The sequence below is a fragment of the Colletotrichum godetiae genome (assembly GCF_030913485.1).
Source record: "Colletotrichum godetiae strain CBS 193.32 chromosome Unknown BDP55scaffold_68, whole genome shotgun sequence".
NCBI lineage: Eukaryota > Fungi > Ascomycota > Sordariomycetes > Glomerellales > Glomerellaceae > Colletotrichum > Colletotrichum godetiae.
In genome coordinates, this window is record NW_026851316.1 from 87,650 (window position 1) to 111,761 (window position 24,112).

Genomic DNA, 24,112 nt, shown 5'->3' on the forward strand with positions numbered 1-24,112 from the left:
GGCGATGACAGAAAGGGAATGTGGTCAAGTGACCAGCGGGAGACGGACGGTGGGTGCTCACGCGGCATTATATCGTGGGGAAGAAGATGGAGATGGAGGGCGGGCGCCGGTCAGACAAAACGAACAAACTTCCAACCACAAACTAGAGATGCTAGTTCCCCCCTCGTAGCGGTCGTTAGCATTTCATGGGGAAAAGAGTAAGGCATTTTTCTGCTCCAGAGAAGAAGTAGAGACACAAGCAGACACAAGGTGCAGGGCTGAGTTGGCCTGAACCCGGGCCGGGATAGACGACGGCGTGCCTCTTGGCTGGTCACTCGACCAGGGGGGCAATCGCCAATTAGGGGGGTCGGTCGCAGCGGCTAGGGCGCCACCCCGCTGCCTGCTCTTCTCTCTGTTGCCTTAGAGGTCGATGGTCTCGTGTGTTTTTGGGGGCTGAGATGGGGCTGCAAATAAGCGAAGATGAGATGGGCGAGAGCGAGATGCAGTCAGATCCGGGCTGTGCACCAAGAAACCGAAAGCATACCACCGTTATAGTGCGAGGCTCTGAGATGTTGACAGATTACACAAGGAGAGGCCAGCGACGGTTACGCCGCTGGAGTTGCAAACAGAAAAGGACAAGATGCCAGAGAATTGGAAAGTAACTATGCCTTGCCTTGGGACTGTTTGAGGTGCATGTGGGCGGCTTACAGGCTGCAGTATAAAGAGAGCACCACATGCGCCAACAGCCCTTTGAAGGAGAGCCAGCAGACGCGCATAGGACCCAATAAGAGTGCCCATCTGTCGTCATTTCCGACGTTGCATGCCCAGCTAATCGGCACGTTCAACCCGATAGAGTCACATCCTCGAGGGTCCAAGCCGCTTATTGCGATCCTCACCCGGCGAGGCAACAGGCAGCCTTGAATGCCGAAATTTGGTTGGGACAGAATGATAGCCTCGTGAATATTGCCCAAGGTCTGACCGTTCGTTCTTGGGGAAGTGTCAAAGTGAGTGGCTGGATGTCGATCTGGCAGACACCGAGCTGAGTTGTTCGGGTCCTACCGCGTGCGTGCAGCAATGTATCATCAAAAGTCCAGATGAATTGACGTCTGGATTCCCTGTCCGTCGAGTGATTCAAGCGCGGGAGAGACATGGAGAGGCTTGGCTGTCAGATTTGACGCAGTTTGGTCTTGTTAATCTTTCGACAGCATCGTTTGCCTTCGTGCTGCCCTCCAACGAGGAGATGCCTTGAGCATCATAAAAACCATCGGTCTCAGCCATAGAGTGATATTCGGAGGCTCAATTTCACCGGAATAATGCGTGACTCTGGTCGTCCTGGGGCTGGTCAAGATAATTGCAGCAGCTGTGGAAGAGTTGATAGTCGAGGTGACGGGAAGTTGACGCCCAGGCCACTGGGGAATTTGGGAACAAGAGATGGCCCGTGCACAAAGTTCCTTCTCCAACTACGCAGTACGCAGTAGGGAAACAAATCATGTGTTTGGTGGGGGGCAGTTTGTTGACATTAAATCTCCAAATCCCACGTCAACATCCCGCAGCTGCCAAAGTGACAACTCGAATCTCAACGCCTGGAGAGCGCAATATCCATACATAAGACCTCTCCAAACACGATATAACCATGTCAATGCTCGCCGTCCACCTCGAGCAGATCGCCATCTCCTGCGAGGGCATCGACTCGCTCCCGTACGCACCTCCCACGCCCACCACAGCCCCCCTCCTCAAGATACCCTCACCTTTTCCCCGTCCAAGACATTTACGCTAACACACAACCACGCCCAGCTTCCCACCCCCCAAAATCTTCACAAACGCAATGCTCTACAACACCGACATCACCTCCCTAATCCGCGACACCGAAGCCCACGAACGTGCCCTCTTCTCCGTGCCCCCACCCCCACCACCACCAACAACATCCTCCTCCTCTTCCCATACGCAAGACGCCGCGAAACCCACCACCTCCCGCCGTCAAACCGTCTTCAACGTCGCTTCGGGCGAAGTCACAACCGGCCCACCACCAGGAACCTCCCGCGCAGCAGGCGGCAGCGGCCTAGGCGGACCCCGCCGCCACACCGCTGTCTCCGCCGTCCTCGGAGGCGACCTTCACGCCCAGCTGCGCCGCGGCGAGCGCCAGGCCGCCAGTAAAGGAGGCGATGTTGACGTCGAGGTGCTCTTGCAGGGCGCGACGAAGCTGTGCGGCGTGTATGCTCTCCCTGGCGCGCTCGAGCGGATCCCGCAGCTGAGGTCGCGGTACGCGCACCAGACGAATACGCTGGCGTACTACGAGGCCAAGGTTGCTGAGAACCAGGCTGCGGTGGAGAGGATGAATAAGGATCACTGGATGGGGGAGGGGGATGATGAGCAGTTTGACGAGGAGGAGGATGAGGAGGAGGAGGTGGTGGGCGAGGATGTCATGACGGAAGAGGATTTGCGGGCCGAGGAGGAGTTTGTGAGGGAGCTCGATAAGAAGAAACGGGAGCTGCAGCAGCGGTTGCGGGCGATGGAGAAGGATCTAGGAGCGTTGCTAAACATGTGAGGGGGCAAAGGGAGAGATACATTAAACGAGGGCGTTTCTACCACGGTTGTTTTACGAAATGATACCCCCCAAAATTCAAACAAACTCCATCACGACCCAAGGTATCCTACACTCGATTCACTTCCGTGTGTCCTGAACCTCAACATGAGAGCCCATCCTGCCCACCAGCCGCCCTCCCACCCCTCTCCCTCGCCGCAACAATCTGTCCCAAAAACTCACCCACCTCCTGCGCGCCCCCAACCTCGTACTTATCCTCAATCACAAAATGCGGCACCCCCCTCACCCCCATCCGATACGCATCCTCCACCTGCTTATCAACCTCCTCCCCTCCCTTGCCCTCCTCAAGCCACCTCCTCACCTCCCCCCTCTCAAGCCCACCCCGTACCGCCGCGTCGACAATCATATCCCAGCTCGTCACATCCCCGTCCTCCTCAAAATAACTCTTCATAATCGAGTCCACCACCGCGTTCTCCACCTCGGGGCCCTTGGACTTGGCCAGCTGGATCGTCCGGTGGGCGTCCCGCGTGTGCCCAATCTTGCCGCCAAACGTGAAATTGAAACCCTCGGCGGCGCCCAGCTTCTTCATGCGCGCGTGCATCATCTCCAGCCTGTCGGCGCCGAAGCGCGCCGCCATGCGCTCATTGACGGGCACGCCTTTGGGGGGCGCCGTTGGGTCGAGGTAGTAGGCTTGCCATGTCACGTTGAAGGTGTCGTCCTTGCCGTTGGGGTACGTCTTTTTGTACAGGTCTATCGCCCTGTTCAGACGGGCTTTGCCGAGGTAGCACTGCGTTTGACGTTAGCCATGTCGGTTTGACATACGAATTCTAGGTGGGAGAGAGTCCTCTTACAAAAGGGCAGACGGGGTCTGATATGACTTTGATGTTAATGGTGGCCATCTTGCTTGCTTGACGTGCGGCGTTCATTCGCTCCCAAACTTGTTAATCGACGAGGAGAGAATAAAAATACACAGACAAGTATGGTTGTATAAGGTTTATCATCGAGAAATATGGGAATCAAGACGTCAAATATGTCGGTAAATCGGCCTCGGCGTCGAATACGGCGGGACTCCGCCGACACTGGCCGACTTTTAGTTGATTACCAATCAACCCCGGAGCCCGATCCGACCGGAATCTTTTAGCTAAAGGCCGGCGGGATTCCTCCATGTCGAGCGACCTTACCCGTCTCTTCATCAGCAAAAAAAAGAGCCCACACCCGCCATTATTCAGCCGTGCAAAATCGGCGAAGGCGGGTCTGGGAAGGTTCCGATTGCTTTCGGCACTCTGTATTTCGGCACTTGATTTGTTACGTTGCATTCATGATTCGTGGAGTCTATTGCGGCCCTTGTCCTTTCCACCGCCGAGGGGCCTGTCGCCCTTGCAAGTCGCAAGCTAATAAAGCACAGGCCCATTCCAAAGCTTGTATTCTGTCATCGCTGCGCAAAATAATTCCGCAAAAGGATCCGCCGCAAATACATGTGAAGCCAGAGCCGGGGGTATCATTATGTTCGAGTCGTGCTCTCAGGGCTTAATCAACGGAATATCGTTCTGTCGCCTCTCGTAGTCTCTGGTCATTCCGTGACCGACGCGATTCGTAAGGCTGTCTGCGATACCTTCGTCGCTCGTCTCTCCTCCAGGTTGAAGGATAAATACTGTCGGCGCTTGTGGACGATTCTCCACGATTGGCTGCGCTGGGACTCTGTGACCGTCGCCGCTTAGGTACAACATTCGGATATTGTACAGCGCGATCCCAGCTTTCGAGCGACATGTATGGGCTTCTCAGCCACGCTCTAAGCTCATGAAGCAGCAGTCGCGTGTTCTCTCTGCCCAGGAACTCTTGAATAAGCTCCTCGGCTTGGCCCATGCTGCCTTGCATATCGACCGTCTTCAAGATAGCGATGATGTACTCGAGCAAAAACTCAGCGTTGTTGGCTCTGCGACGTCGGACTGGGTCGGTATCTTGCGGCCGTGCATCATTATCGGGCGAAAGGAACTCAAAGACCTGTAGCTCGCGCCGGAGAAAAGTACGCGCGCGCGAGACAAGCTCTGTATCGGAGGCAAACATTTGCGGAGTCAAGTCCCTGTATCTTGATATCCGGTTGGAACCCACATGGAGTGAGTACAACTGATGTCGATAAACATGTCTTCGGCGGGTGATTGCCTCATCCTGCGATGGATTCAGTCGAGTCGTCGAAGGCGCATGTGGCCGTGACCGCCGTGGGCGAGCTTGGGAGTAATACCGCCTCGTCTGCTGATTAGGTGAAGCATGCGCTGCGGCTTCAGCCTTATCCGAGGGTCTTTCTGGGGCCTTGAAGGTTTTCCATTGCTTTCGGTCGTCGCTAAACTCGTAGCGGACCTCCTTGATCTCGGTTTTACATAGCGGACATGCTGTTTGTCGTTCCAACCATGTCGCGAGGCAGAGGAAGTCGAAATTGTGGTGGTGGCATGGTTGCGCCTCACAACCTTCGGTGATCTCCTCGAGGCAAATGACGCAACAGTCTTGGAGATCCGTCGGTCGGGTGTTGATCTCCTGCAGCGTGGTCTGCAAGACGACGGAATGGATATCTCGTGGACTCGAGTTGTCGCTGGATGTCGCTTCGGCGGACATGCCACAGGTGCAGACCGTGCCCGAGAGAAGGAAAGTAGTGTATGACGGAGGAAGAAGACGATGTCATCCAGTCACTTCAGCGATGTAACGGCTGTGTTAATCAGCAAGAAGTCGCAGCTTAAACTCCGATAAGATAAGATACAACAAGGTGGGGCACTGAGTCCTTAGCGCTACGTACCTAAAGTGCTGCTGGGCGACCGTGGATCTTTCGTGTTTAGTGATTTTCCCCTGTCGCGTCGCAACCGCGTTTGCTTCCCTCCACCTTGAAATCCACCCTGGACATCTTCGACTACGTACCTCAACCCAAACCACCTACTCAACCTTAATTTTGTGCTTTCCCCAATCTTCAATGACGTAGATACATTTTGGCCAGCAACTGCCTCACAATGGACGACCCAACAAAGGCAGAGTATGAGCTTCAGTCACAGACACTACGTGCTGAACTCAAGACGTGGGAAACCTCCTGGGTAAAGTCTCACGATGGGAAGAAGCCGGGCAGAGACGACATCAAGCGCAACGCTGATATAGGTGAGCATTGTCTTCCCTCAAGCACAAGATTGATCAAAGATTGACAGATAGTCAGCACAAAAGTACAAGCAATACAACAAAGTCCGCGATATCCTTTCGGGAAAAGTCCCCCCACCTTCAAAAGAGGCCCCGAGACCGAAGAAGCAGGACGAAATCCCTTCTCTTGTCAGAACCCCGTCGAAGAAACACAAGCACACTGAGACGCCGTCGAAGAGAAGAACGAATCCCGAAGATGTCGGCCTCACCACCACCCCTTCGATCTCCAGAACCCTCTTTAGCCCTGTAGCCCCAAGGTCAATTGGACCTACACCACAGCGCGATGGCCGTGTATTAGGACTGTTCGACCTGATGGTAGAGCGTGAACTCGGCACACCGTCAAGAAAGAATATGAATATCAACACCTCTGCTGATGCCAGAGTGATGACGACACCGCGAAAACGTGCAACGCCCATGGACGAGGAGGACGATGCGAAGTTTGGGCGGACGCCAATGTCCACGAGCAAACGACAAATGCTAGACAGCTTCATGACACCTCTGAAGAACAAAGATGTTCCTGCAGCAGACGCCAAAACGCCAACGACCGTTTCGAAGCTTCAGTTCAGCACCCCGTCCTTTCTCAAACGACATACCCAACCACCACCAAGCAAGAGTGAAGACTTTGCAGCGCCGCCACTCCGACTGCCTCGGAAACCACTGGTCCGTGGCCTCAGCGCTATTGTGGCAAGTCTAAGAAAAGTGGAAGAAGACAACCTGGACAACGATGACGAACTCGAAGCTCTACGGGAGGCAGAAGGCGAAGTTGTGCAGCCCAAAGTACCTCCGAAGCCGAAAGCGGATATTCTCGCTGCAGACAGTCAGGTCAACCTACCCCTGGGAGGATTTGACGATGAGGCTCTTTACGACAGTCCTGATGAAGAGCAGGTAGGACGTGATGGAATGCCATTGAGGATATTCAAGAAGAAGGGGCAGAAACGAACTACGAGGAGATCCAACATGAAGCCTGTCCATGTCAAACGGCCATCTGCCCCCGCCGAGGAAGAAAATCAACAGGAAGACGACGACGACGAAGAAGTTGTGCCCAAAACACAAAACAGTGGCGATCCAGAGGACGACTATGATGAGCTCGCGGGCTCGGGCTCAGACTCGGAGTTTGACGAGTCGGCACCAAAGGCCAAGTCCACGAAGAAGAAGGAAGAAAAGAAGACAGAGAAGAAAACAGAGAAGGAGGGGACGGTCAAGAAGGTTGTCAGAAAGGTGAACGCGATGGCGCACACCAATTTCCGGCGATTGAAACTGAAAAACAACGGCGCGAAAGGCGGGCCCGGATACAACAGCAAGTTTAGAAGACGACGCTGAGTCGACATTTGCATTGCAAGGCGTTTACATGGAAAGCGACATCCCATTTCACAGTGCTGATGAATGCATGCCTACAATAACATATCATTATCATGAACTGCCCTTGAGCACGTCGTCTGTGTGTATCATTTATTCGTAACATTTCTTAACAGGTTTTGCATATCAGACAACTTTGCACCACGACAGTAAACGAGCTCCCAATCGCCGCATCAAGACAGTGAAGTAGAAGGTCGCAAAGTCGCAGCTGATGGCAATCATGAGCCATGATAACCCGGCCGAGAAGACGACACGGTTGACCAGGAACCGATCTTGCTGCGGCATTTCAGCAGGAATTTCCCCTTCTTTCTCGCTTAGCCATTCCGTCTCAGTCCAAAGGGCATCTTCGGTACCATCACACATCTCCAGCTCTACGAATTTGTCAATCAGGCCTTGCCCACGATCAATATGTCGTTGAAGCCGCCTCAAGCAACAGTACGACGGTCCGCCCCGCGCCACGGGCATGGTCCCCTCTCCTTTGCAAACCACTACCGGCACCTCCCTCTCGACCTTCTCGCGATACCCTTCTCCAGCGGTCTCTATGGCATCCACTAGGCATAGGAGCCGTTTATAGTCCTTGAGCACTTCCCAAAGCCAACAAAACGCCAGCGCCACCTGCAGCAGCATATTCCTCGTCACATCCGGCCCGTCAAGATCCGTCATCTGCGCAGCGCAACAATTCCTCAACGCCTGCTGCCGATTCAGCACCTCACGACAAGAGCGCATCCGCGGAGGCGGCGAGTTATACAAGGACGGATTCCACTTGTCCGTCTTCTCTTCCGAGTGGTCTTCCTGATGCCATCGTTCCTGCCAGAAGGCGTTCCAGAAGCTGGAGAGTGTCTCAGAGGCTGTTTGTGCCAAGGGGAATGCTCGGAGAAGCTTCGCGCGCCAGACTGATGGCCAGTTTGTCACGAGGAGGGTGAAGAGAATAAACCCAATGACGTCGCTGGCGAGGAATCTTGGTGAGGGGGTGTACCCATGCAAGATACTCGTGATGTCGACGTGGAGGTCGGTGAAGCGGCGTTTGAAGCCTCGTCTTTTTGGAGAACTGGAGGGCGGCGGAGAGGTTTCCATCGCTGTGTTGATCGGTAGGTCATTTCCTTCTCAAGAATGAGTCCATTGCTCGCGTTTTTGGCTGCTGAGACGCGGGATCTTGGCCCTTTTCACATGCGATTTCGTTTCTTGATCGTCTTTGCACAGCTACCACAATCATTTCAGCTCAACCCCCACCGTGAGCTGCGCCAAGTCCAACAGAAGCCATGCGCTGGCATTATTTTTCCAGAGGTGCAAATCCTGGGGGGTTTCCCTTTTCGAATCTCACTCGCCTGCGAGCCGCAGGCTAGGAGTGGCCGATTAGCTCTCTGGGAATGACTGCCTGTCGTCTGATGTAAGACGGTGCCCACATGTAAGCGCTTATCCCAACCCCTTGGTACCAACAGCTGCAAATACGTTTTCTACCGAGACGGTCTGGTTCGTCTAGGGAACGAAAGGATCCGGGTTATGCTCAATGATCACGTGGCTTAATTGAGTGTAAGAACGTCATTGGTAGGCAGCGCGAGTCTATGTTTATCGGATGGTGGTCAGTACAAGTACCCAACCCTTGTCTGAGGACTTTGGTTTTGCGAGCGTATCGTTATTACTGGCTGCCTTACCTATCTCCAACTGAACTTACTCACCTAGCCTTGATGCTTGGGCACAAAAATACACCATGAAGATGTCGCAAATCCAGCGCCCACCACAGGACTGTCAGTCACGCCCTGGCATGTATCGCCTTTACCTGTGATGTTGCCAGGTAGACAAATACTTTTCGACTCGTTTTTGTATTACATCCAAGTCTACCGTACCTCCTGCGGTGCTTCAATCGTAGTCACAATAGGACCCTTCTCACCCTCCTTCCCAACTCCATTCGCCGCCTCGCCTCCCGAAGCAAGCTTATCCCCCGCCTCCGCATTCAGCCTCACCCACATGTCCTTCCTCAACTCCAACCCGTCCATAAACACCCGGAACCAAGACGGGTCATACACCGGCAGCGGCCTGCCTACCCCATTCTCCGGCTCGCCCGCAAGTTCCCTCAGAGTTTCAAAATATTCCTCAAAGTGCGGGTGCACAAGCGAGAACCGGATGTCGTCCCCCTTCTCCTTCACCCTCTCCGCCTCCCACCTCGCCTGCTCCTCCTTGGACGGCAACTTTGCCCGCCCAGCCAGCACGCGCGCCGCGAGGACAGCCTGCCACTCAAAGATCTTGAACGTCAGACCGGCCGCCACGGCGCCGATGAAGAGCAGCGAAGGGTCGGCGTGGTAGATTACATGCTGGTAGAGCCCTACGACGCGGTTATTGCGCAGCGAGACGGAGGGTAGGAAGGGGAGAGTCCACGTGAAGCCCGTGGCTAGGACAATGTTGTCGACTTCTGACACGGAGGTGCCGTCTTGGAAGTAGACTGTTCTTGTGGATGCGTCGATGCGGGCGATTGTGGCGCGGCGCGAGATGGAAGGGTGGTTGAAGGCGCCGTCGCCAAAGTAGAGGTTTGCTTTGCGGCCGTTTACGACGGAGTAGATGGGGAGTTTTGCCGTCTTGACGAGGTCAATTGAGATGTCTGCGCCTGAGACTGACGCGCCTACTACGACGACGCGCTGGGGGTTTTCAAGTTAGTTCTTTGATCGGGCTGGCGAGAATTTTTTTTTAGCTGGCTATGTTTACCTTGTCGCGGAATTGATCTCGTCCGCGAAAGTGCTTGCTGTGAATCACGCTTCCCGGACGAGCCTTTTCAAACTCCTCGAGACCCTCGATGTGCGGGACGTACGGGACCCAGTAGTGCCCCGTCGCAACGACGACGGCATCAAAGTATTCTACCCACCAGTCATCCCCTTCGTCGTCTTCTTTCCTGACAGTAAGCTTCCACTCATTTCCGACCTTCTCAGCGCGCTCGACCGTGGTGCGGTAGGAAACGAGATCTTGGTAGCCGTTGCGGTTGACCAAGCCCTGAACAAAGTCTCGCACCACGGTCCAGTGCCGGAAGGGTGTCTCGGGCCCGTGCAAGGCAATCGAGTTTTCGGTGCGTTGCTCGGGGAGGGATTCCTCGGAGAAGGACATGGGGATGGCGTCGACGTTGGTTTCGAGATAGGGGTAGATTCCGGACTCGGTGAAGCGCGGCGGGGTCGGGGTCAAGCCGGCCGGGGACTTCGGCGTCCGGGAGGGGAGGGTTTCCGGGATCGGGAGGGGTTGGTCAGCGGTCCGGGCGGCTAGGGAGGAGAGGTTTGTCAGGTTTGGTGGTGGTGTTTGGTCGCCGACCCTGTGCGTGACGGAAGGTGTCAGTGCATGTTTTTGGGGTTCCCGTCGTCTAGTTCAACCCTGGCGTCATATTCATTCCATCTCATCGCTTGCCAACTCGTCTAAGCCCATGCTGCCAAATCCTATGACATTGATAACGCGGTTCATTGGCTGAAGGAACTGACCATCTGCTTCAGCGATCTAGATACCAGAGCTCCATCAGGGTTCTCATTGTCCCTGATTCTCGTCCATTGGATTTCACCAGGGAACAGCTTGAACCATCAAGGTACCTCAATGTGCTCCATAAGAGTACAACCATCCCCGCGCAACAGTCCAATGGCAATAACTTGCGACGAACAAGAAGAAGTACTCACCAGCATCCGCCCGCTGCCTCTCGACGCTCAAACACACGAATGACGTCGAATTTCTTCTCCCGTGCCAGGGCGTCAATGGTGATGGCCCCGGCCGGCCCCGCGCCGATGACAGCAACTCGCTTGACTGCAGCCATTCCTCAGGGAGTCGCTTCTTTTCCGAACGTTCTATATTTTCTTCAACGTAGAATAGTAGAGAGGGTATCACAATTTCTTCAATGGAATAATGAGAAGGAAGAAAGAAAGAGCAGGATACGCGACAGTCGATCTCGAGCGCGAGAGTGTGCGAATCCTCTCACTTTTTTAGCTGCCCTCCCGAGAGTTTGGGAGCGGCTTGCAGCGGACGGATGGAGGGGTTCAGAGAGGAACAGGGGTGGACCCCACTACCGGACAACCAGACGGTCCAATCATGTCGTCGTAAAATGCCTGACCGGGTAGTCGGGCAGGGATGCCGGTGCTGTCCGTGGTGGTGGAAAGTCGATTTGGTCATCTTAGCGCCCGATGGCGTTATCGTGTGAGGAAACGTTGTCTCCCGTCACCCGTCACGAGCATGTGCTGTTATCGATAACGCTTATCAGTCAATGCCAGCCAGATGAGGTGCGAGGCCATCAAGGTGCGAGCACTTACATCACGGACCCTGAATTTCTTGAGGGCATTCGTAGATATTGTGGGGGAAACATGGGTAGATGGTCCAGGGCTGGCTGGGATCGTGAGAGTCTAATGGAGAACCTGGATGGTCAGCTATGTGAGACAAAAGCATTTGAACATGGCATTTCAGCTGAATCTAATGGCCAATGTTGGTCGTCTCTTCTTTGGTGTAAGGTCATTGCCGTGATCGACAACCATGAATTCTCCGACAGATGACAAGATGGTGTGCACCACGCCGACGGACCGATCCGTCGTAGCGTCCGAGGACAAGTTGGAATGGGATGTCGACGAGGAGCGCCGGGCCAAGAGGAAGTCAGACCCCCCTCTCCCCAGTAATACCAAGATTTAAGCTTAAATGTAGCTTTGAGGGTGATGGAGGCTAACTTGCTGTGATTCCAGAATCGACATGACGGTGCTCCCTCTCCTCGTCTTGGGCCTACTCATGTTCCAGCTCGACCGCATGAACCTAGCCTCAGCACTCACAGCCGGCTTCGCGAAAGATATCGACGTCAGCCAAGACACGATCAATCTGGGAAACCAGCTCATGTTCATGGGCACCGTCATCTTGGAAATTCCATGCAATCTACTCTTACAGAAAGTGCGTCCCCCAGACCCAGGCCCATACTGCTCTCACTCTCTCTCTTTGCACTTTCATATCCAAGCCTTCGCTTCCAAAGTTGACACCATGCTAAAACCCGATCCCAACAGTTTGGCCCCCGGAAATGGATCTCCCTGCAAGTCCTCCTCTTCGGCACCGTCGCCACGCTCCAAGTCCTCGTCAAGAACCGCGCCGGCTTCCTCGCCATTCGCCTCATGCTCGGCCTCGCCGAGGCCGGATATATACCCGGATCAATGTACACCCTGTCGAACTGGTACCCTAAACATGAGCTGGCGAAGCGCATCGCAGTCTTCATGTTTGGGCAGTTTGGTGGCAACGCCTTAAGTCCGCTTCTTGCTTCCGGTATACTAAAGTTGGCAGGGAAGGGTGGGTTGACGGGCTGGCAGTGGCTTTTCCTGAGTGAGCGCTCCGTTCTTCTCCGTGGTTCGTTGTATTCGTGAATTCTTCTAATACCGCCTCAAAGCTGAGGGCCTGGCCACTCTAGTTGTTGCCATGATGCTCATCTTCCTCCTGCCTGGGTCACCCGACACGCCGAAACCCCTGGGAAGCCCAGGACTCATTCGATTTTCGACGAGACAACAAGAGATTCTTCGACAGAGAATGCGGATTGACGAGCCTAGGAAAAGTGATGGAGTACACGGTATCGAAATTCCCTGGGCACTCGTCTGGAAAACGGTCAAGCACTACAAGAGATGGCCACACTACGTTTCCACCTTTTGCGTCTTTTCGACGTGGTCGCCGCTAACGACGTATACCCCTTCCATCATCATGTAAGTCCTATCTGCTTCTCCTAACGAACGAAGGCCGCGATCCTAATTGACTCCAAGGGCCCTTGGTTTCGACCGCATTAGCGCCAACGCTCTAGCCGCAGTGGGCGCGTCTCTCGCCATGGCTGTAGTCTTTGTCTTTGCCATGTTGAGTGATCGGTCGAATAAGAGAGGATCGACGGTCCTGTTGGGACATATGTGCTACCTGACGATACTCGTGGTGGCTCGGACCGTGCATCCGCATGTCGGGAAGTGGTCGAGATGGGGTTTGTGGACGGCCATCAACGCTTTTGCTGTGTGCTACCACCCGGCGCATAATACCTGGTTGCAGGTCAACTGCCGTGATCCCAGAGAGCGCAGCATCGGCATCGCGTGAGTTGCCATTCTATCTTGAGGGATCTAGCAGAAGCTGACAGGCGAGGAAGCATGTGGGTCATGTCTGCCATCAGTGGTTTGATGGTGGGATCTCAGTATTTCAGGGGTAACGATCTACCTTTGTAAGTTTATTCTCGTCAATTCACTACAGCTTTGACTGATGGATTTGTGATAGCTACGACAAAGGTCTTTTGACGATGATTATTATGGTCTCAATCGGCATGGCCTTTGCCTTGCTGCAGGAAGCTGTCTACTTAGTGCATAACAGGCGCGTGGCGCAAGGCAAACACAGACCCAAGGACGGGTCTGAGCCGTATGTTTACGTTCTTTAAAGGAATTAGTCGAGTACGAGCGATGCTTGACTTTGAACGATGTATTTGTAATGAAATGGTAAAAAAAATAGGAGTACCACATTTAGAAGGCGTTTGGGGAGTTGCCCATAGAGACAAGAAGCCGAATAACGACAGACTTGCGGCTCAGCGCATGCCTGGTAGCCATAATAAAGCCTGCATCACGATGATATAAAGCATTTTGCTTGAGCAACTTCAAGCGAGATGTCGGAGAACACACAAAGGATATTGACAGTCACTAGTATGTCTAATGTATTGTCCGTTGGGTTTGCATGTGTTCCGGAAGAGATGAACGTACTATAAATTATAATTAGACTCCGTCCCGATCCGGTTCAAGTTCTTTGAACGCTTCAGCCTGTTGAGAATGGTCATGTCCATGAATATGCTCATCAGACCGCTGGCTCAAATCCCGCTTCCCAACCCAATCTGTGCCATTAGCCCTCAGCAACGCCGTGACTTGTCCCATGTCAACGCCCAGAACCTTTTCAATGTACTTTGGCAACTCAGTATTATCCCAGTTCCCAGCCATGTCACCCTTAATAGCAATACCATTCTCACCAGCACCGTAGCCGTACAGCGTGATATCGGAAGCGGTATGCCCCCCCGTAGACCAGTTCACACCAGCACGACTAGCCAACAAATTCCCCAGCTCCGAGCTCAGCGAGCCAGCGGCAAGGAGAGTATTCACCTCGGCATCCGTGGCATCAGCAAGTCCGTACTCGGGCAGAATCTCACCCACAAGGAAAGCCTTCTTATCGGACCCGGTATACGCATCCCACACGTCCATAAGGAACTCAGTCGAGGCGTTAACCTTGGCCAGAGGAAGGGGATTGAAGCCGTTGAGGGTCAAGCCGCCGCACTCGTGGTCGGCAGCCGACATGAGCAGAGTGTCCGGGTGCTCGTCGATCCACTCGCGGACGAAGCCCATGACCTCGTTGTAGTGGATCGTATCGAAGAGGTGGGCGGCAGGATCGTTGGCGTGGCCTGCGTGGTCGATGCGCGAGGCTTCGATCATGAGGAAGTAGCCCTCTTCTTTGCAGTGGGTGTCGCGGTGGAGGGAGTTGAGGGCCGTTTCTGCCATTTCTAGGAGAGAGGGTTCTTGTGAGGGTTGGCGGGAGCGGTCGATTTCGTACATCATCTGGCCTAGAGTGTATTATCAGCTAGGTCTCCACCGGGAGGTTCGAGGTGTCGAGTTACCATCATTGAAGAGACCAATGTAGGGAAGACGAATGTCGCCGAGACCCTTGTCGAGAGCGTCAAAGGCCGACCGATTCTGCATCACATGGTATCCGTTCTCCTGCGCGAAGCCAAAGAGGTCAATCTCATCGCTCCGGCAAGAGGAAGGGTCGGCCTCGGGTTTGAAGTAGCACCGGCCACCTCCGAGGAGGATGTCAACGACGAGGCCGAGCGGATGCCCGTATCCGATCTCGTGCTCCGCGATCTTGGCGTACGAGTTGCGATCGGCAACGTGAGCCGCGTAGCCTATACATCTGTCAGCGATATTTATCGTGGGATGTAACATGTCAAGGGCTTTTATTTTGTGGCAGTGGCTTACTTACACGCGGGGGTGGCGTGGTTGATGGTGCTGGTGACGACTAGTCCTGTCTTCATGCCTGCAAGCTTGGCAGCCTCGAGTATGGAGCCGACGGGCTCGCCGGCAGGGTTGACGCCGATAGCTGTTGTGTGTTTGTTAGTGAAAGGCTGTTGAGTTCTCACGAGAGGCACGCGTACCGTTGTTGTAAGACTTCACACCGCAAGCAAAGGCAGTTCCAGAGGCGGCAGAGTCCGTGATAAGGTTGTCGCTGGAGAGAGTCCGAACGTTGCCGAGAACCTTCAAAGGAAATGAGTATGAATGGCATAAGCGTCAAATTATACTTAACGCACCATCTTATCAGCCGCGAGCTGGAAGCTCACAGGTGCTTTGGGATTTTGACCATTCTGGAGCAATGAAACATAGTCTCTTGCCATGGTCTGAGAGGCGGGACCATAACCATCTGGCACGATGTAGATCAAATTCTTGACATCAGGGAGCGACAGGATAGACTTTGCCAAGGCGGCAATTACCACGGCTGAAGAACGCATCTTGGAAGTAATTCCTACGATGAATGGATCATGGAGATTCGAGAAAAGCCATCAAGGTTGCAGCCATTATTGTTGTTCTTATAAACGTTCGTCTTCGACTCTCTTGGCATAATTCTACGTGTTGCAATATCGTTCATCCTACTGTGTGCCGCTTACAATCATTCATTGCGCCGGACATACGTACTTGGCATGACGGATCACATTCACTAGTGTCCCGCTGATTCTAGTATGAGGATCGCAATTCTTTACTGCCAATACTGGAAGGAGTTACCGCGTCTATGGTAGCGTGAGAGATATTTCACCGGTCTGAAGCTCATCGGGAGGATAAGCACGAATGATTCCGTCACCTGCTACGGATGTTTCGCAGCGTTCCTGAGGGCCAAGACGCCGTAGTGTCCGGGGTACGGCTTGGCGGTGGGAGTGTGATCCCCGCTTGTCCCAATAGATGCTACGCGATGGGCAACGTGCTGCCCGTGACAAAGGTAGGGAAGCATAATCCAACGACTTTGAACCCCCGGTCTTTGCCTTGGCTTTGGGGACGAGAGGGGAAGGTGGCACGACATTGGCAGCCCACGTGCTTTGGGTAATCTTACTTTGATAAGACTTTGAACAGCTGCACAATCTCATCTGCTTGGATGATGGAATACTATGAATATACCCCGCGCTCGACTTTGGGAAACCCTGGGGCAAAGCTGCGAGGAATGTCAAGTTGATACCAGCAGTCGGGAAGGGACGGGGGAGTGAGTTATCTGGGCTATACGCAAAACTAAGGCATACATGAACCCATTTCGTCAAGCTTTGGAAATTTATTCACGGAGACGTAATTAAGTATGGTTGATATAATGCGCCAATATGTTGAATGTGGTGAGTCTCGATAGTAGGGAGTGACGTAGAGCCAAGATGTTCAGGAAAAGGTCTCGGTCGCGAGACTGTCGGCAGGCGACAGTCACAATGACGACGAACATCAGACGTCAGAACACTGATTGAACGTGAGCCAATTTGTGACTCGGCCTCGTACGGTATTAGTCCAGGACTCAGGACTGTCATTCCATGAGACTCGATCGAAACAAGCCACCAAGCAGGAGGTGTTTGTGGCTGACCTGTTGAAGTGTCATGAAGGTTGACAACATGACGTAAGAACCGAAGAGATGATATGAAACTAGAAGGCTTGAAGACGTCGCCGAGTGTGAGAAGAAGCCGACTTATGAATGAGAGTGAATGAGTGAATGAGTGAGTGAGTAGCAGTGAGGAGGGTGAGCGAGTGAGTGAGTGAGAGTGAGTCGTTTTATTAGACTGAGGCGACGAGTGAAGCTTGGGCCAGGCGTGCACCGTTTGGTCTCCACATTGCTCCAGGTGGTGTAAGCGCCGCCCCAATGATTGGCTGCTGTTGCACGGGAAGACTACAGGGACCCTCCAAGCTGCCAATAATAGCTTCCCGCGCGTCTGCAATCGCCCTCTCTAGAAACAAAGACGCAGACACAAAACCACAAGGACACCAAGAACCAAGAAAACCCCTTCTCATTTCAAAATTAGTCCATAGTGACCCGTTCCTCTCATCAGAGACCTCGTATCGACGTTGTTTTTCCTTGTGGGAGGCGCTTAACCAAACCATTTCTGCCCGCCCACCGCTACTGCTACTGCTACAGTGCGTGGGTACTACCCAGTCTCGCGGCAATGGCATCTCGGCCCCGGCAACCTTGCGAGGGACTCCATGAGCTAGGCTCTAGGTAGTCGGTCTTTTGCTTGGCCACAAATTGAACATCCGATCACTCCCCCGGCTGCAAATAGGAAAGACATGCAAGGCATTGGACGACGTCGTCCCCAAGTTGCCGGGCCCTCATCTAAAGCTGGGGGCTCCATATCCAACCTTGGCCAGACCCAGCGGACTAAAAGTGTTTCGAATGCCTTCACAGCCCGGCGTGTTGAATGGGCCACAACAGGGTTGAGAGTTCTAGACCCTTGGACCGCTTCTTGTTCTTACCTTGCCGTCAGGTCCAGTCATACAAGATGGAGCCTGCATCCTCCCGACGAGTTGTCGAGCACACCCCGTCATACAATCATTTCCTTCGCCTGTCCGCTGTGGTTTCGAGTCATATTGACGTCTTTCTCTCTCTTTCTCTCCTTTCTCTTCCGTCTTTTCTCGTGGTTTGTTTCTCAGTTCCTTTCTCCACATCGTCATTCCTTGTCCTTTATTGCCTTTTCCTACTCTGTTCCCAGCCTCTGTGGATCGTCGCCTTTGTGTGTCTAGACGTCGGAACTGTACCCGCTCTCTTTCAACTATCTTTGGCTTGCCTGCGAGCGAGGCAACGCGCGGTATCGATACCAATTCTTATTGATAATATTCTTCCTACCCTGTGGAGAGAGCGAGTCCAAGTCAATATCCCTACACAAAAGGCCGCTCATTACGGAACACCACAATGCTCCCCAGTCTACGCATAGCAGATGTCGTGCTGCTCCTCCTGATCACCCAGACCACGCAGGCCGGCCCATTAAGACGTGGTGAGAGGTAGTAAGTATGCCCCCATACCAAGAACCGCCAACTTCCGCTAACAACATGTTACAGTTTCCGGAGGGAATGGAACACAACGTACAGTCAAAGCATTGCTGCTTCATCAGATAGTCTATCACCCTCATCGTACGGTCCCACTACCTCTCTCGTCTCTCAGAAGAAACACTTACACGAACTTAGAGAACCAAGCAGCTCTGTTGTCCCGCTGGTAACACAGCAAGACCAAGATGGGACCACGCCGACCCCAATCTTCGTCACCCTCGACGGCTCGTCAACAAGAACCTCGGCCGCAACAACACAGCCCGTGGACCAGAGTTCTTCTACGACACCGATCGAATCCACCGTAGAGACGCAGACGATACCGACCACAACCTCGGCGGTCTTTCTGCCTCCCATGGACAGCACAATCTCCCTGCCGCCCTACCTCACATCCGGCTTCCAGAATGTGTCGTCCGTAGTACCTGGGAACACGGCCTCTGCTTCAGCCAGTGGTTCCGAGAGTCTAACAGTCACTCCACATCTCGGCGGACCTCCAAGTGCTTCCTCTTCCGCTTCCACCGGTACACCTCTGCAGTCATCCCTCTCATTCTCATTCCCCGTCCCAGGAGAGGCCTCAGTGACAGAGTCAACAAGCACAGCTGAACTACCTCCTTCATCACTTGCTTCCACAACATCCACCACAGCATCAACAACCCTCCCAAACCATCAACCCTCTCCAGAAACCCCCTCCTCCCTCCCAACAACCACATTCTCAACCTCACCATCCACGCTCCAACCCCAACCCCAAGTAACAGGAACACCAAACACCCAAGTCCCCACAATCCGCACCTCAACCCCATCCGCAACAGCAACCATCTCCCCCGCCGTGGCCGCCAACAACCTCGCCTCCGCAAAGACCTTCAACACCCTCTTCGCCTCGCTAACAGAGCAATCCGCCTGCACGGCCGGCCAAATCGCCTGCGTAAAAGGCAACGTCGGCATCTGCGGAGCAGCCAACGGCGCCTTCGCGGTACAAGGCTGCGGGTCAGGGACCTCGTGCTTCGCGCTGCCGATGACAACGGCGGAGGGGGTGATTGTCGGGTGTTACGATCCCCAGGTCGCGAGCCAGATTCTGGGCACGCCTGTTTCTGCGTCTGCTTCTGTGCCTGGTTCGACGTCTACGACTGCCACCGCGGTCCCGGCGTCTTCTGACCTCGGGTATGAGACTACTGTCACGATTACGCCTACCGTGATTGCGACGTATACCATCTCAGTGACCGCACCAGGTGCCCCCGGAACTACATCCGCAACTCAGGCCCCGGGTTTCACGACTACCGTGGTTGTCACCCAGACCGTGGCCCCGGCTCCCGCGCCGTCGTCGACAGCAGCAGAAGGAGAAGATCCAACTACGTCGACGTCTACCCATAGAACGCGCACCTCAACAGTGGAAGAAGAGACCTCCAAGACTGCACACTCCAGCACAGCCAAGTCCACCACTATAGAGTCATCAGTCGCAGAGACCACATCGACGAAAGCAGCGAGCTCAACAACCAAAGCAAGCACCCCCGTGACGTTAACCGGAACCTTCACGGACACCCTCATCGTGAACCCCATCCCGACGGACGCCCCCTCCGCCGCCGCGGACGCGCCGAGCCCGATCACGACGCCGAAACCCCTGTCCATGCCGGCCGTCGGTGCTCAGCAGGGTGTGTCCGTCTTGACGGTGTTTGTGACTGTGACCGAGAAAGAGAAGGAGATTGTCACTGTGACTGTGACTAGGGGCTGAAGAGAAGGGTATTCGGAGGATGTTGTCCGGTGAATACATGTGTGCCATCAAATTTATATACCTAATCTTGGGCGGGGGGGAATAGCGTTGTTTTGGTTTCGCGTTTAGCACCTTGTTCATTCACAATATAGAAAGAATACTTCATCGTAACCAGTGTCTCTATTAGTTGATCATTATTTGATCATCCTATAAAGCTCGAAATCTTATCCACTTCGCTATGCGTTTTGTCTATCTTTCCACTGACTCCAAGTGTTGCCTCTTCCTTATGTAGGATTCAAGACAAAAGATGCCCGAGAGCTCTGCGCTCTGTCGTGCAAAGATACAAATGTACCGTAAACCACACCTATGCCGGTCCAGAATCTGTACACCTAGTCTATCTCAATGACCTCAATGTCCGAGGTCACAATGGTCGTCGTCATCTTGGCTTGACGTCCACCCTCCGCCTCTACTGTCATCCTGCTCCCGCTTGCCGTTTGCATCCGCCTCGACGTCGTCATCTTTGACGTGAAGCGCTCAACCAAGAGTGTGCTACCAAGAGGACGCTTGGCTGGCACGGCGTGACTTGATGATGAAGCTGGCGATGCCGATCCAGAGATGCTTGCACCGGACTCTGCTAGAGGCGGTGTGTCCATCATCTGCACATCATCAGAGAAGTCACGTTTGACGTGAACTCTTGTTGCGACTTCATCTCCGTCAATAAGAGATCCCAGCCACGCCTGGCGAAAGGAGAGACCCAAGGCTAGCGAGACCTCCCTAGCCACACTGTTTCCGACCACTTTCCACTGGTCCTTGGGAGGGCCAAGTAGAACCTCGTGGTCTCGGAAGCCTTGCGCACGTCGAGCTTCCATGACGGTCAAAACGCGATCCTGTTCCCAATGCATGACGAATCCGATGCGGGCATCCGTAGGTGCGGGAACCGTCGTGATCGTTGGCATGACCTTGCCTGGTAAAGCTCGTCCCCAAGAGTTTGAGATTGAATCATTAACCCTCTCACCTTTCTCCGGGAAGAAGCTCCTCTCCGCCAATGTCATGACTCCCTTTCCTTTATCCCATGTTTTGCGAAAATTCATTCCGTAGGGGTGCATAGGGATGACACCCATCTGCGTGCGTAATCTTTTAGTGACGCCGACGGCGACTCTGTGGTCGGGAAAGTTGATGGAATAGTCTGCCTTTCCATCCATAATGTCAGGCAAATCAGTCGTCGCCTCTCGTGCGCTGACAAATTTGAACGGGGTAGGCATTATTAGCCGGTCGACCATTGAGTTGCCGTTTGGGATCCAGCCCAGTCCTCGGCTGCGAATCTTATCCGTATAGTGGGAATGAGAATGTAGAGGCATGTCGGGAAGAGCGAGATTAGGCGCAGCAAAGCATAAGAAAATCCGGCTTCGACTTTGAGGCGATCCGTAATTCCAAGCATCTAACAAGAAAACCTCTGCCTGGTAGCCGAGCCCGACGAGGGCGCAAATCAATTGGCTGAACACATCCTCGCCTCGACGTCCCTTCGGCTGAAGGATCTCCATGACGTTCTCCAGAAGGCCATAGCGAGGTCGATACGTGTCAATGAATGAAGCAAACGCTGCCACTAGTGACTGGTTCTTGCGCTGCTCGGGTGTGGCCTTGTCGATTGTCAAGCGTGAGAAGCCAGGGCAGGGGCTACCACCGGAAACGAAGTCGACCATCCCGATTTCAGGGACCTTTTCGCTGAAATTTCCTTGAAGAGCAAGCCGTTGAAGGTCGTCAATTGATCCGGCGAAAGGGTGAACGGTATTGGTAGCATTGGCCATGTAAGTGTGGATGGCCTTAATGTTGATGTCGTTGGCCCAGTTCATCTCGATAGCCCCGCCTTCTTCAAGGCCGCGACCAAAGTTTCCACCTCCACAGAAGAGGTCGAAGCCCCGAAGCTTGGGGAATACTTTCTGGGGATTGAATGCCTGTCTAAGCGATGAAATCGGAGCATCGTCGACGGAAACCATGACGCCATCCTGCCATCGCTGCGTTATGAAGAAGGCATTGCCCACCCCATTCCGATCGTATGGCGGTGGTATCTTTTCTCCGAGATTGAAGACTCGGACGAGACATCTTCCATGAATCTTTCTCTGCTTCAAAGTAAAGAACACCTCGGTGTATACTAGTTCATTCGGCGGAACACTCATGGCGGGCTGCAAACGGTTTCTGCGCTCCAAGCGGCGGAACGTTACTACGCCCTCGGCGTTTGGGAGAGTTGCCAACTCGCAGGGCTCGGCTGTGGCGTCATCTGACTCAAGGTTTACCAGCAAGGTATCCCCAACTCGGTAAGGAAACTCCAGTAAATCTCGGCGGTGAAGGCATCGCTGATGGTTCTCTTTGAAGGTAATCCATCTGCGCTCCTGGTGGAGGTAGGTTTGGCGGCAAAAGAACTCCGCATCAGTTCCAGACGAGCCTCCCCAGTCTACTCTGTGGACCCCCAATATCTCATCCTCCTTGATCTTTCCGACGGAAGAGTCGCCGCAGGTACAGTGATCCGACAGGAATAACTCGTTCTTCCAAGGATACCTCATGGTGCCGCAGAGCGTATGCGTAGGCGTGTAGATCCAAATGACGTCGAAACTCTTCTGTCGCGAGCTGTGGACATGATGAGCTTTCTGAACGAGCCCGAACCAACAGTCGACGTCATTGAATCCAGTACCATCTTCTCGAACCCAGTGGTCTTCGATGTCGTCTCTGTGGGTTGAAACCACATCTCCAACTCGCACTTCTTGTCTGGGCTTCTCAAAGACGTCCTTTGCCGTCGTGTGAATTCTTGTAGCCTCCTCCAAGCCCAGGCCTCGGATGACGCCCTTCCGGAGCTTTTCCACGTTTGTGCTCGGACTGGTTACCGCCATCATCGGCCCACAGGGCAAATGATGGAACAGGTCGTTGATATAAGGAGTTACCACTGTTTTGGGTATACTAGTTGGCTTGAGTCTTTTTGGAGTCGGCGTTGGCGACGGTGAAGCTTGTGGCGTGGAAGCGTCACTGTCAGCGGTCTGGAGTATATTCTTCTGCTTATCGGCGAATGCATTGAACTCGCGGATCTCTCTCCAGAGATATACCGTTGTGGCTTTATGGTGCCCAAGGACCCCGTAAGCTTCCTTATAGATGAATTCGACATTCGGCACAATTGCTGCGCAAAAGTCCTCTCCGGAATATTGCCGCCGCCATTTGGAGAAAGCATTCGAGTTACCATGCGTCTTCGCGAGCCATTGAGAAAAGTCGGATCGGAAGTCACGAAACGTGACGCGACGGCGTTGCTCGATAGCCGCAGAGAGATAGTCTACGACGTGCTTCGCGAGATCTGCAATCCAGAGAAAACCAGCATGATAGCGTCGGTATTCTGGCGCTGGACTGCCAAGACGATAGTAAACATCTGGGCCTTTCTTGTCGGCGATGGCAACGTTATATTTGGAACGTATCCAAATCTCAGAGCCGACTGTGGCCTCGGAAGGCCCGTAGTTACCGATAGGCAATTCGTCGAAAGGTATTTGCCTAACAAAGAATCGCTTATCCCCCACAGACAAGACACCGTCAACGTACATCTGCGTGCATGCGGTCTGAATACTCAGATGTTGCAGAGGGCGCATCTCGCAGGGATACCGCCTCTCCTCGTAAAGCTTGCCACCCGGCACCGTAGCGTCAATGTAGACAGCGAAGTTTTCAATCTCAAACTCAATGAAGTCTTGCTCGTCTCCGTCGTCATTGTTCTGCCGCGTCTCTTGCAACAAAGACCGTACCGCTACCCACTCTCGTTCGCTGAGTCGCGGCTCTTCGCCTTGATAAAGACTCGCCGGTCTGATAAGTGTGCTGGAGGGAATATCGATCGATATGTTCCGCGCAGGGTTGATGGTCATCGCCGGTAGAATAGTGCCTATCTTTTTGCCATGTTCATCAAAGATGGGCTGCTTCTGTGACGGAGCTTCCGGTACAGCGTCAACAGGCATCGGCGATCCTGGAATTTGTGCTGAGGACAACTCATCATCGATGAAGGACGGTGGTCCTTCCAAGGCTTGAGAAGGGTCGTGATCGTCAAAGTTGGAGACCTCATTGCCTAGCTCGGGCTCACCCTCATCGACTTCATTGTCATAAGCGACGAGAAAGGGATCCGCAAGCAGATCTAGGTCTTCTTCCCAATCGTGAGGTAGACCGCCGTCCAAACCCTCCATTTCCTCTTGGATAAATAATAGTGAGATAAACACGAGCCAACATGATGTGAAAAAACAGAGAAAACATACCAATAAGCGGAGGAGGCATGGTGGATTCGGTACCGCGAGGTGAGGTAGGCGCGGCCCGGGTGTC

The 24,112-nt window shown here is 53.7% G+C and overlaps 10 protein-coding genes across 10 annotated transcripts; 4 read left to right on the forward strand and 6 right to left on the reverse strand.

Moving 5' to 3' along the window:
- Positions 1–1,606: 1,606 nt before the first annotated feature.
- On the forward strand, positions 1,607–2,862 carry BDP55DRAFT_621212 (DASH complex subunit Spc34). Its single transcript, XM_060571349.1, has 2 exons — positions 1,607–1,677; positions 1,774–2,862. The coding sequence occupies exons 1-2, from the start codon at positions 1,613–1,615 to the stop codon at positions 2,522–2,524; spliced, it is 816 nt and encodes a 271-aa protein (XP_060423593.1). The 5' UTR covers positions 1,607–1,612; the 3' UTR covers positions 2,525–2,862.
- Positions 2,664–3,420, reverse strand: BDP55DRAFT_698113 (DSBA-like thioredoxin domain-containing protein; the record flags this gene model as incomplete). The annotated part of the gene is made up of 2 exons (XM_060577755.1): positions 2,664–3,308; positions 3,373–3,420. 2 exons carry the CDS (start codon positions 3,418–3,420, stop codon positions 2,664–2,666), a joined length of 693 nt encoding a protein of 230 aa, XP_060423594.1.
- A 628-nt stretch (positions 3,421–4,048) lies between these two features.
- On the reverse strand, positions 4,049–5,128 carry BDP55DRAFT_564285 (uncharacterized protein; the record flags this gene model as incomplete). Its single annotated transcript, XM_060570320.1, has 1 exon — positions 4,049–5,128. The coding sequence occupies one exon, from the start codon at positions 5,126–5,128 to the stop codon at positions 4,049–4,051; it is 1,080 nt and encodes a 359-aa protein (XP_060423595.1).
- Positions 5,129–5,367: 239 nt separating this feature from the next.
- BDP55DRAFT_593451 (DNA replication regulator SLD2) lies at positions 5,368–7,094 on the forward strand. The gene is made up of 2 exons (XM_060570951.1): positions 5,368–5,656; positions 5,712–7,094. The coding sequence occupies exons 1-2, from the start codon at positions 5,515–5,517 to the stop codon at positions 7,010–7,012; spliced, it is 1,443 nt and encodes a 480-aa protein (XP_060423596.1). The 5' UTR covers positions 5,368–5,514; the 3' UTR covers positions 7,013–7,094.
- Positions 7,095–7,198: 104 nt separating this feature from the next.
- On the reverse strand, positions 7,199–8,110 carry BDP55DRAFT_523492 (uncharacterized protein; the record flags this gene model as incomplete). Its single annotated transcript, XM_060567791.1, has 1 exon — positions 7,199–8,110. A coding segment is annotated over one exon (912 nt), but the record flags the coding sequence as incomplete, so codon positions are not given.
- A 396-nt stretch (positions 8,111–8,506) lies between these two features.
- BDP55DRAFT_373062 (uncharacterized protein) lies at positions 8,507–10,342 on the reverse strand. Its single transcript, XM_060567113.1, has 2 exons — positions 9,746–10,342; positions 8,507–9,678 (listed from the first exon to the last, which is right to left on the reverse strand). Exons 1-2 carry the CDS (start codon positions 10,136–10,138, stop codon positions 8,884–8,886), a joined length of 1,188 nt encoding a protein of 395 aa, XP_060423598.1. The 5' UTR covers positions 10,139–10,342; the 3' UTR covers positions 8,507–8,883.
- A 1,134-nt stretch (positions 10,343–11,476) lies between these two features.
- On the forward strand, positions 11,477–13,293 carry BDP55DRAFT_681441 (major facilitator superfamily domain-containing protein). Its single transcript, XM_060576190.1, has 6 exons — positions 11,477–11,646; positions 11,734–11,932; positions 12,043–12,352; positions 12,417–12,723; positions 12,781–13,092; positions 13,146–13,293. Exons 1-6 carry the CDS (start codon positions 11,531–11,533, stop codon positions 13,219–13,221), a joined length of 1,320 nt encoding a protein of 439 aa, XP_060423599.1. The 5' UTR covers positions 11,477–11,530; the 3' UTR covers positions 13,222–13,293.
- Positions 13,294–13,755: 462 nt separating this feature from the next.
- BDP55DRAFT_564355 (alkaline phosphatase) lies at positions 13,756–15,527 on the reverse strand (the record flags this gene model as incomplete). Its single annotated transcript, XM_060570326.1, has 5 exons — positions 13,756–14,588; positions 14,643–14,927; positions 15,005–15,121; positions 15,177–15,276; positions 15,330–15,527. The coding sequence occupies 5 exons, from the start codon at positions 15,525–15,527 to the stop codon at positions 13,756–13,758; spliced, it is 1,533 nt and encodes a 510-aa protein (XP_060423600.1).
- Positions 15,528–17,860: 2,333 nt separating this feature from the next.
- BDP55DRAFT_373130 (uncharacterized protein) lies at positions 17,861–19,985 on the forward strand. Its single transcript, XM_060567114.1, has 3 exons — positions 17,861–18,036; positions 18,091–18,162; positions 18,217–19,985. The coding sequence occupies exons 1-3, from the start codon at positions 17,945–17,947 to the stop codon at positions 19,799–19,801; spliced, it is 1,749 nt and encodes a 582-aa protein (XP_060423601.1). The 5' UTR covers positions 17,861–17,944; the 3' UTR covers positions 19,802–19,985.
- BDP55DRAFT_773060 (uncharacterized protein) lies at positions 19,943–24,067 on the reverse strand (the record flags this gene model as incomplete). The annotated part of the gene is made up of 2 exons (XM_060581161.1): positions 19,943–23,984; positions 24,049–24,067. 2 exons carry the CDS (start codon positions 24,065–24,067, stop codon positions 20,170–20,172), a joined length of 3,834 nt encoding a protein of 1,277 aa, XP_060423602.1. The 3' UTR covers positions 19,943–20,169.
- Positions 24,068–24,112: the final 45 nt, after the last annotated feature.

What these genes read in the sequence shown, in the direction of transcription:
- BDP55DRAFT_373130 (XM_060567114.1), top strand. Translation starts at nt 17,945, where the DNA reads ATGCTCCCCAGTCTACGCATAGCAGATGTCGTGCTGCTCCTCCTGATC. An exon ending in TTAAGACGTGGTGAGAGGTA is followed by an intron (nt 18,037 to 18,090) that starts GTAAGTATGCCC and finishes AACATGTTACAG; the next exon opens with TTTCCGGAGGGAATGGAACA. An exon ending in GATAGTCTATCACCCTCATC is followed by an intron (nt 18,163 to 18,216) that starts GTACGGTCCCAC and finishes ACACGAACTTAG; the next exon opens with AGAACCAAGCAGCTCTGTTG.
- BDP55DRAFT_681441 (XM_060576190.1), top strand. Translation starts at nt 11,531, where the DNA reads ATGAATTCTCCGACAGATGACAAGATGGTGTGCACCACGCCGACGGAC. An exon ending in GAGCGCCGGGCCAAGAGGAA is followed by an intron (nt 11,647 to 11,733) that starts GTCAGACCCCCC and finishes CTGTGATTCCAG; the next exon opens with AATCGACATGACGGTGCTCC. An exon ending in TATACCCCTTCCATCATCAT is followed by an intron (nt 12,724 to 12,780) that starts GTAAGTCCTATC and finishes ATTGACTCCAAG; the next exon opens with GGCCCTTGGTTTCGACCGCA.
- BDP55DRAFT_373062 (XM_060567113.1), bottom strand. Translation starts at nt 10,138, where the DNA reads ATGTCCTTCTCCGAGGAATCCCTCCCCGAGCAACGCACCGAAAACTCG. An exon ending in GAGATCAATTCCGCGACAAG is followed by an intron (nt 9,679 to 9,745) that starts GTAAACATAGCC and finishes GAAAACCCCCAG; the next exon opens with CGCGTCGTCGTAGTAGGCGC.
- BDP55DRAFT_621212 (XM_060571349.1), top strand. Translation starts at nt 1,613, where the DNA reads ATGTCAATGCTCGCCGTCCACCTCGAGCAGATCGCCATCTCCTGCGAG. An exon ending in GAGGGCATCGACTCGCTCCC is followed by an intron (nt 1,678 to 1,773) that starts GTACGCACCTCC and finishes AACCACGCCCAG; the next exon opens with CTTCCCACCCCCCAAAATCT.
- BDP55DRAFT_593451 (XM_060570951.1), top strand. Translation starts at nt 5,515, where the DNA reads ATGGACGACCCAACAAAGGCAGAGTATGAGCTTCAGTCACAGACACTA. An exon ending in CAAGCGCAACGCTGATATAG is followed by an intron (nt 5,657 to 5,711) that starts GTGAGCATTGTC and finishes ACAGATAGTCAG; the next exon opens with CACAAAAGTACAAGCAATAC.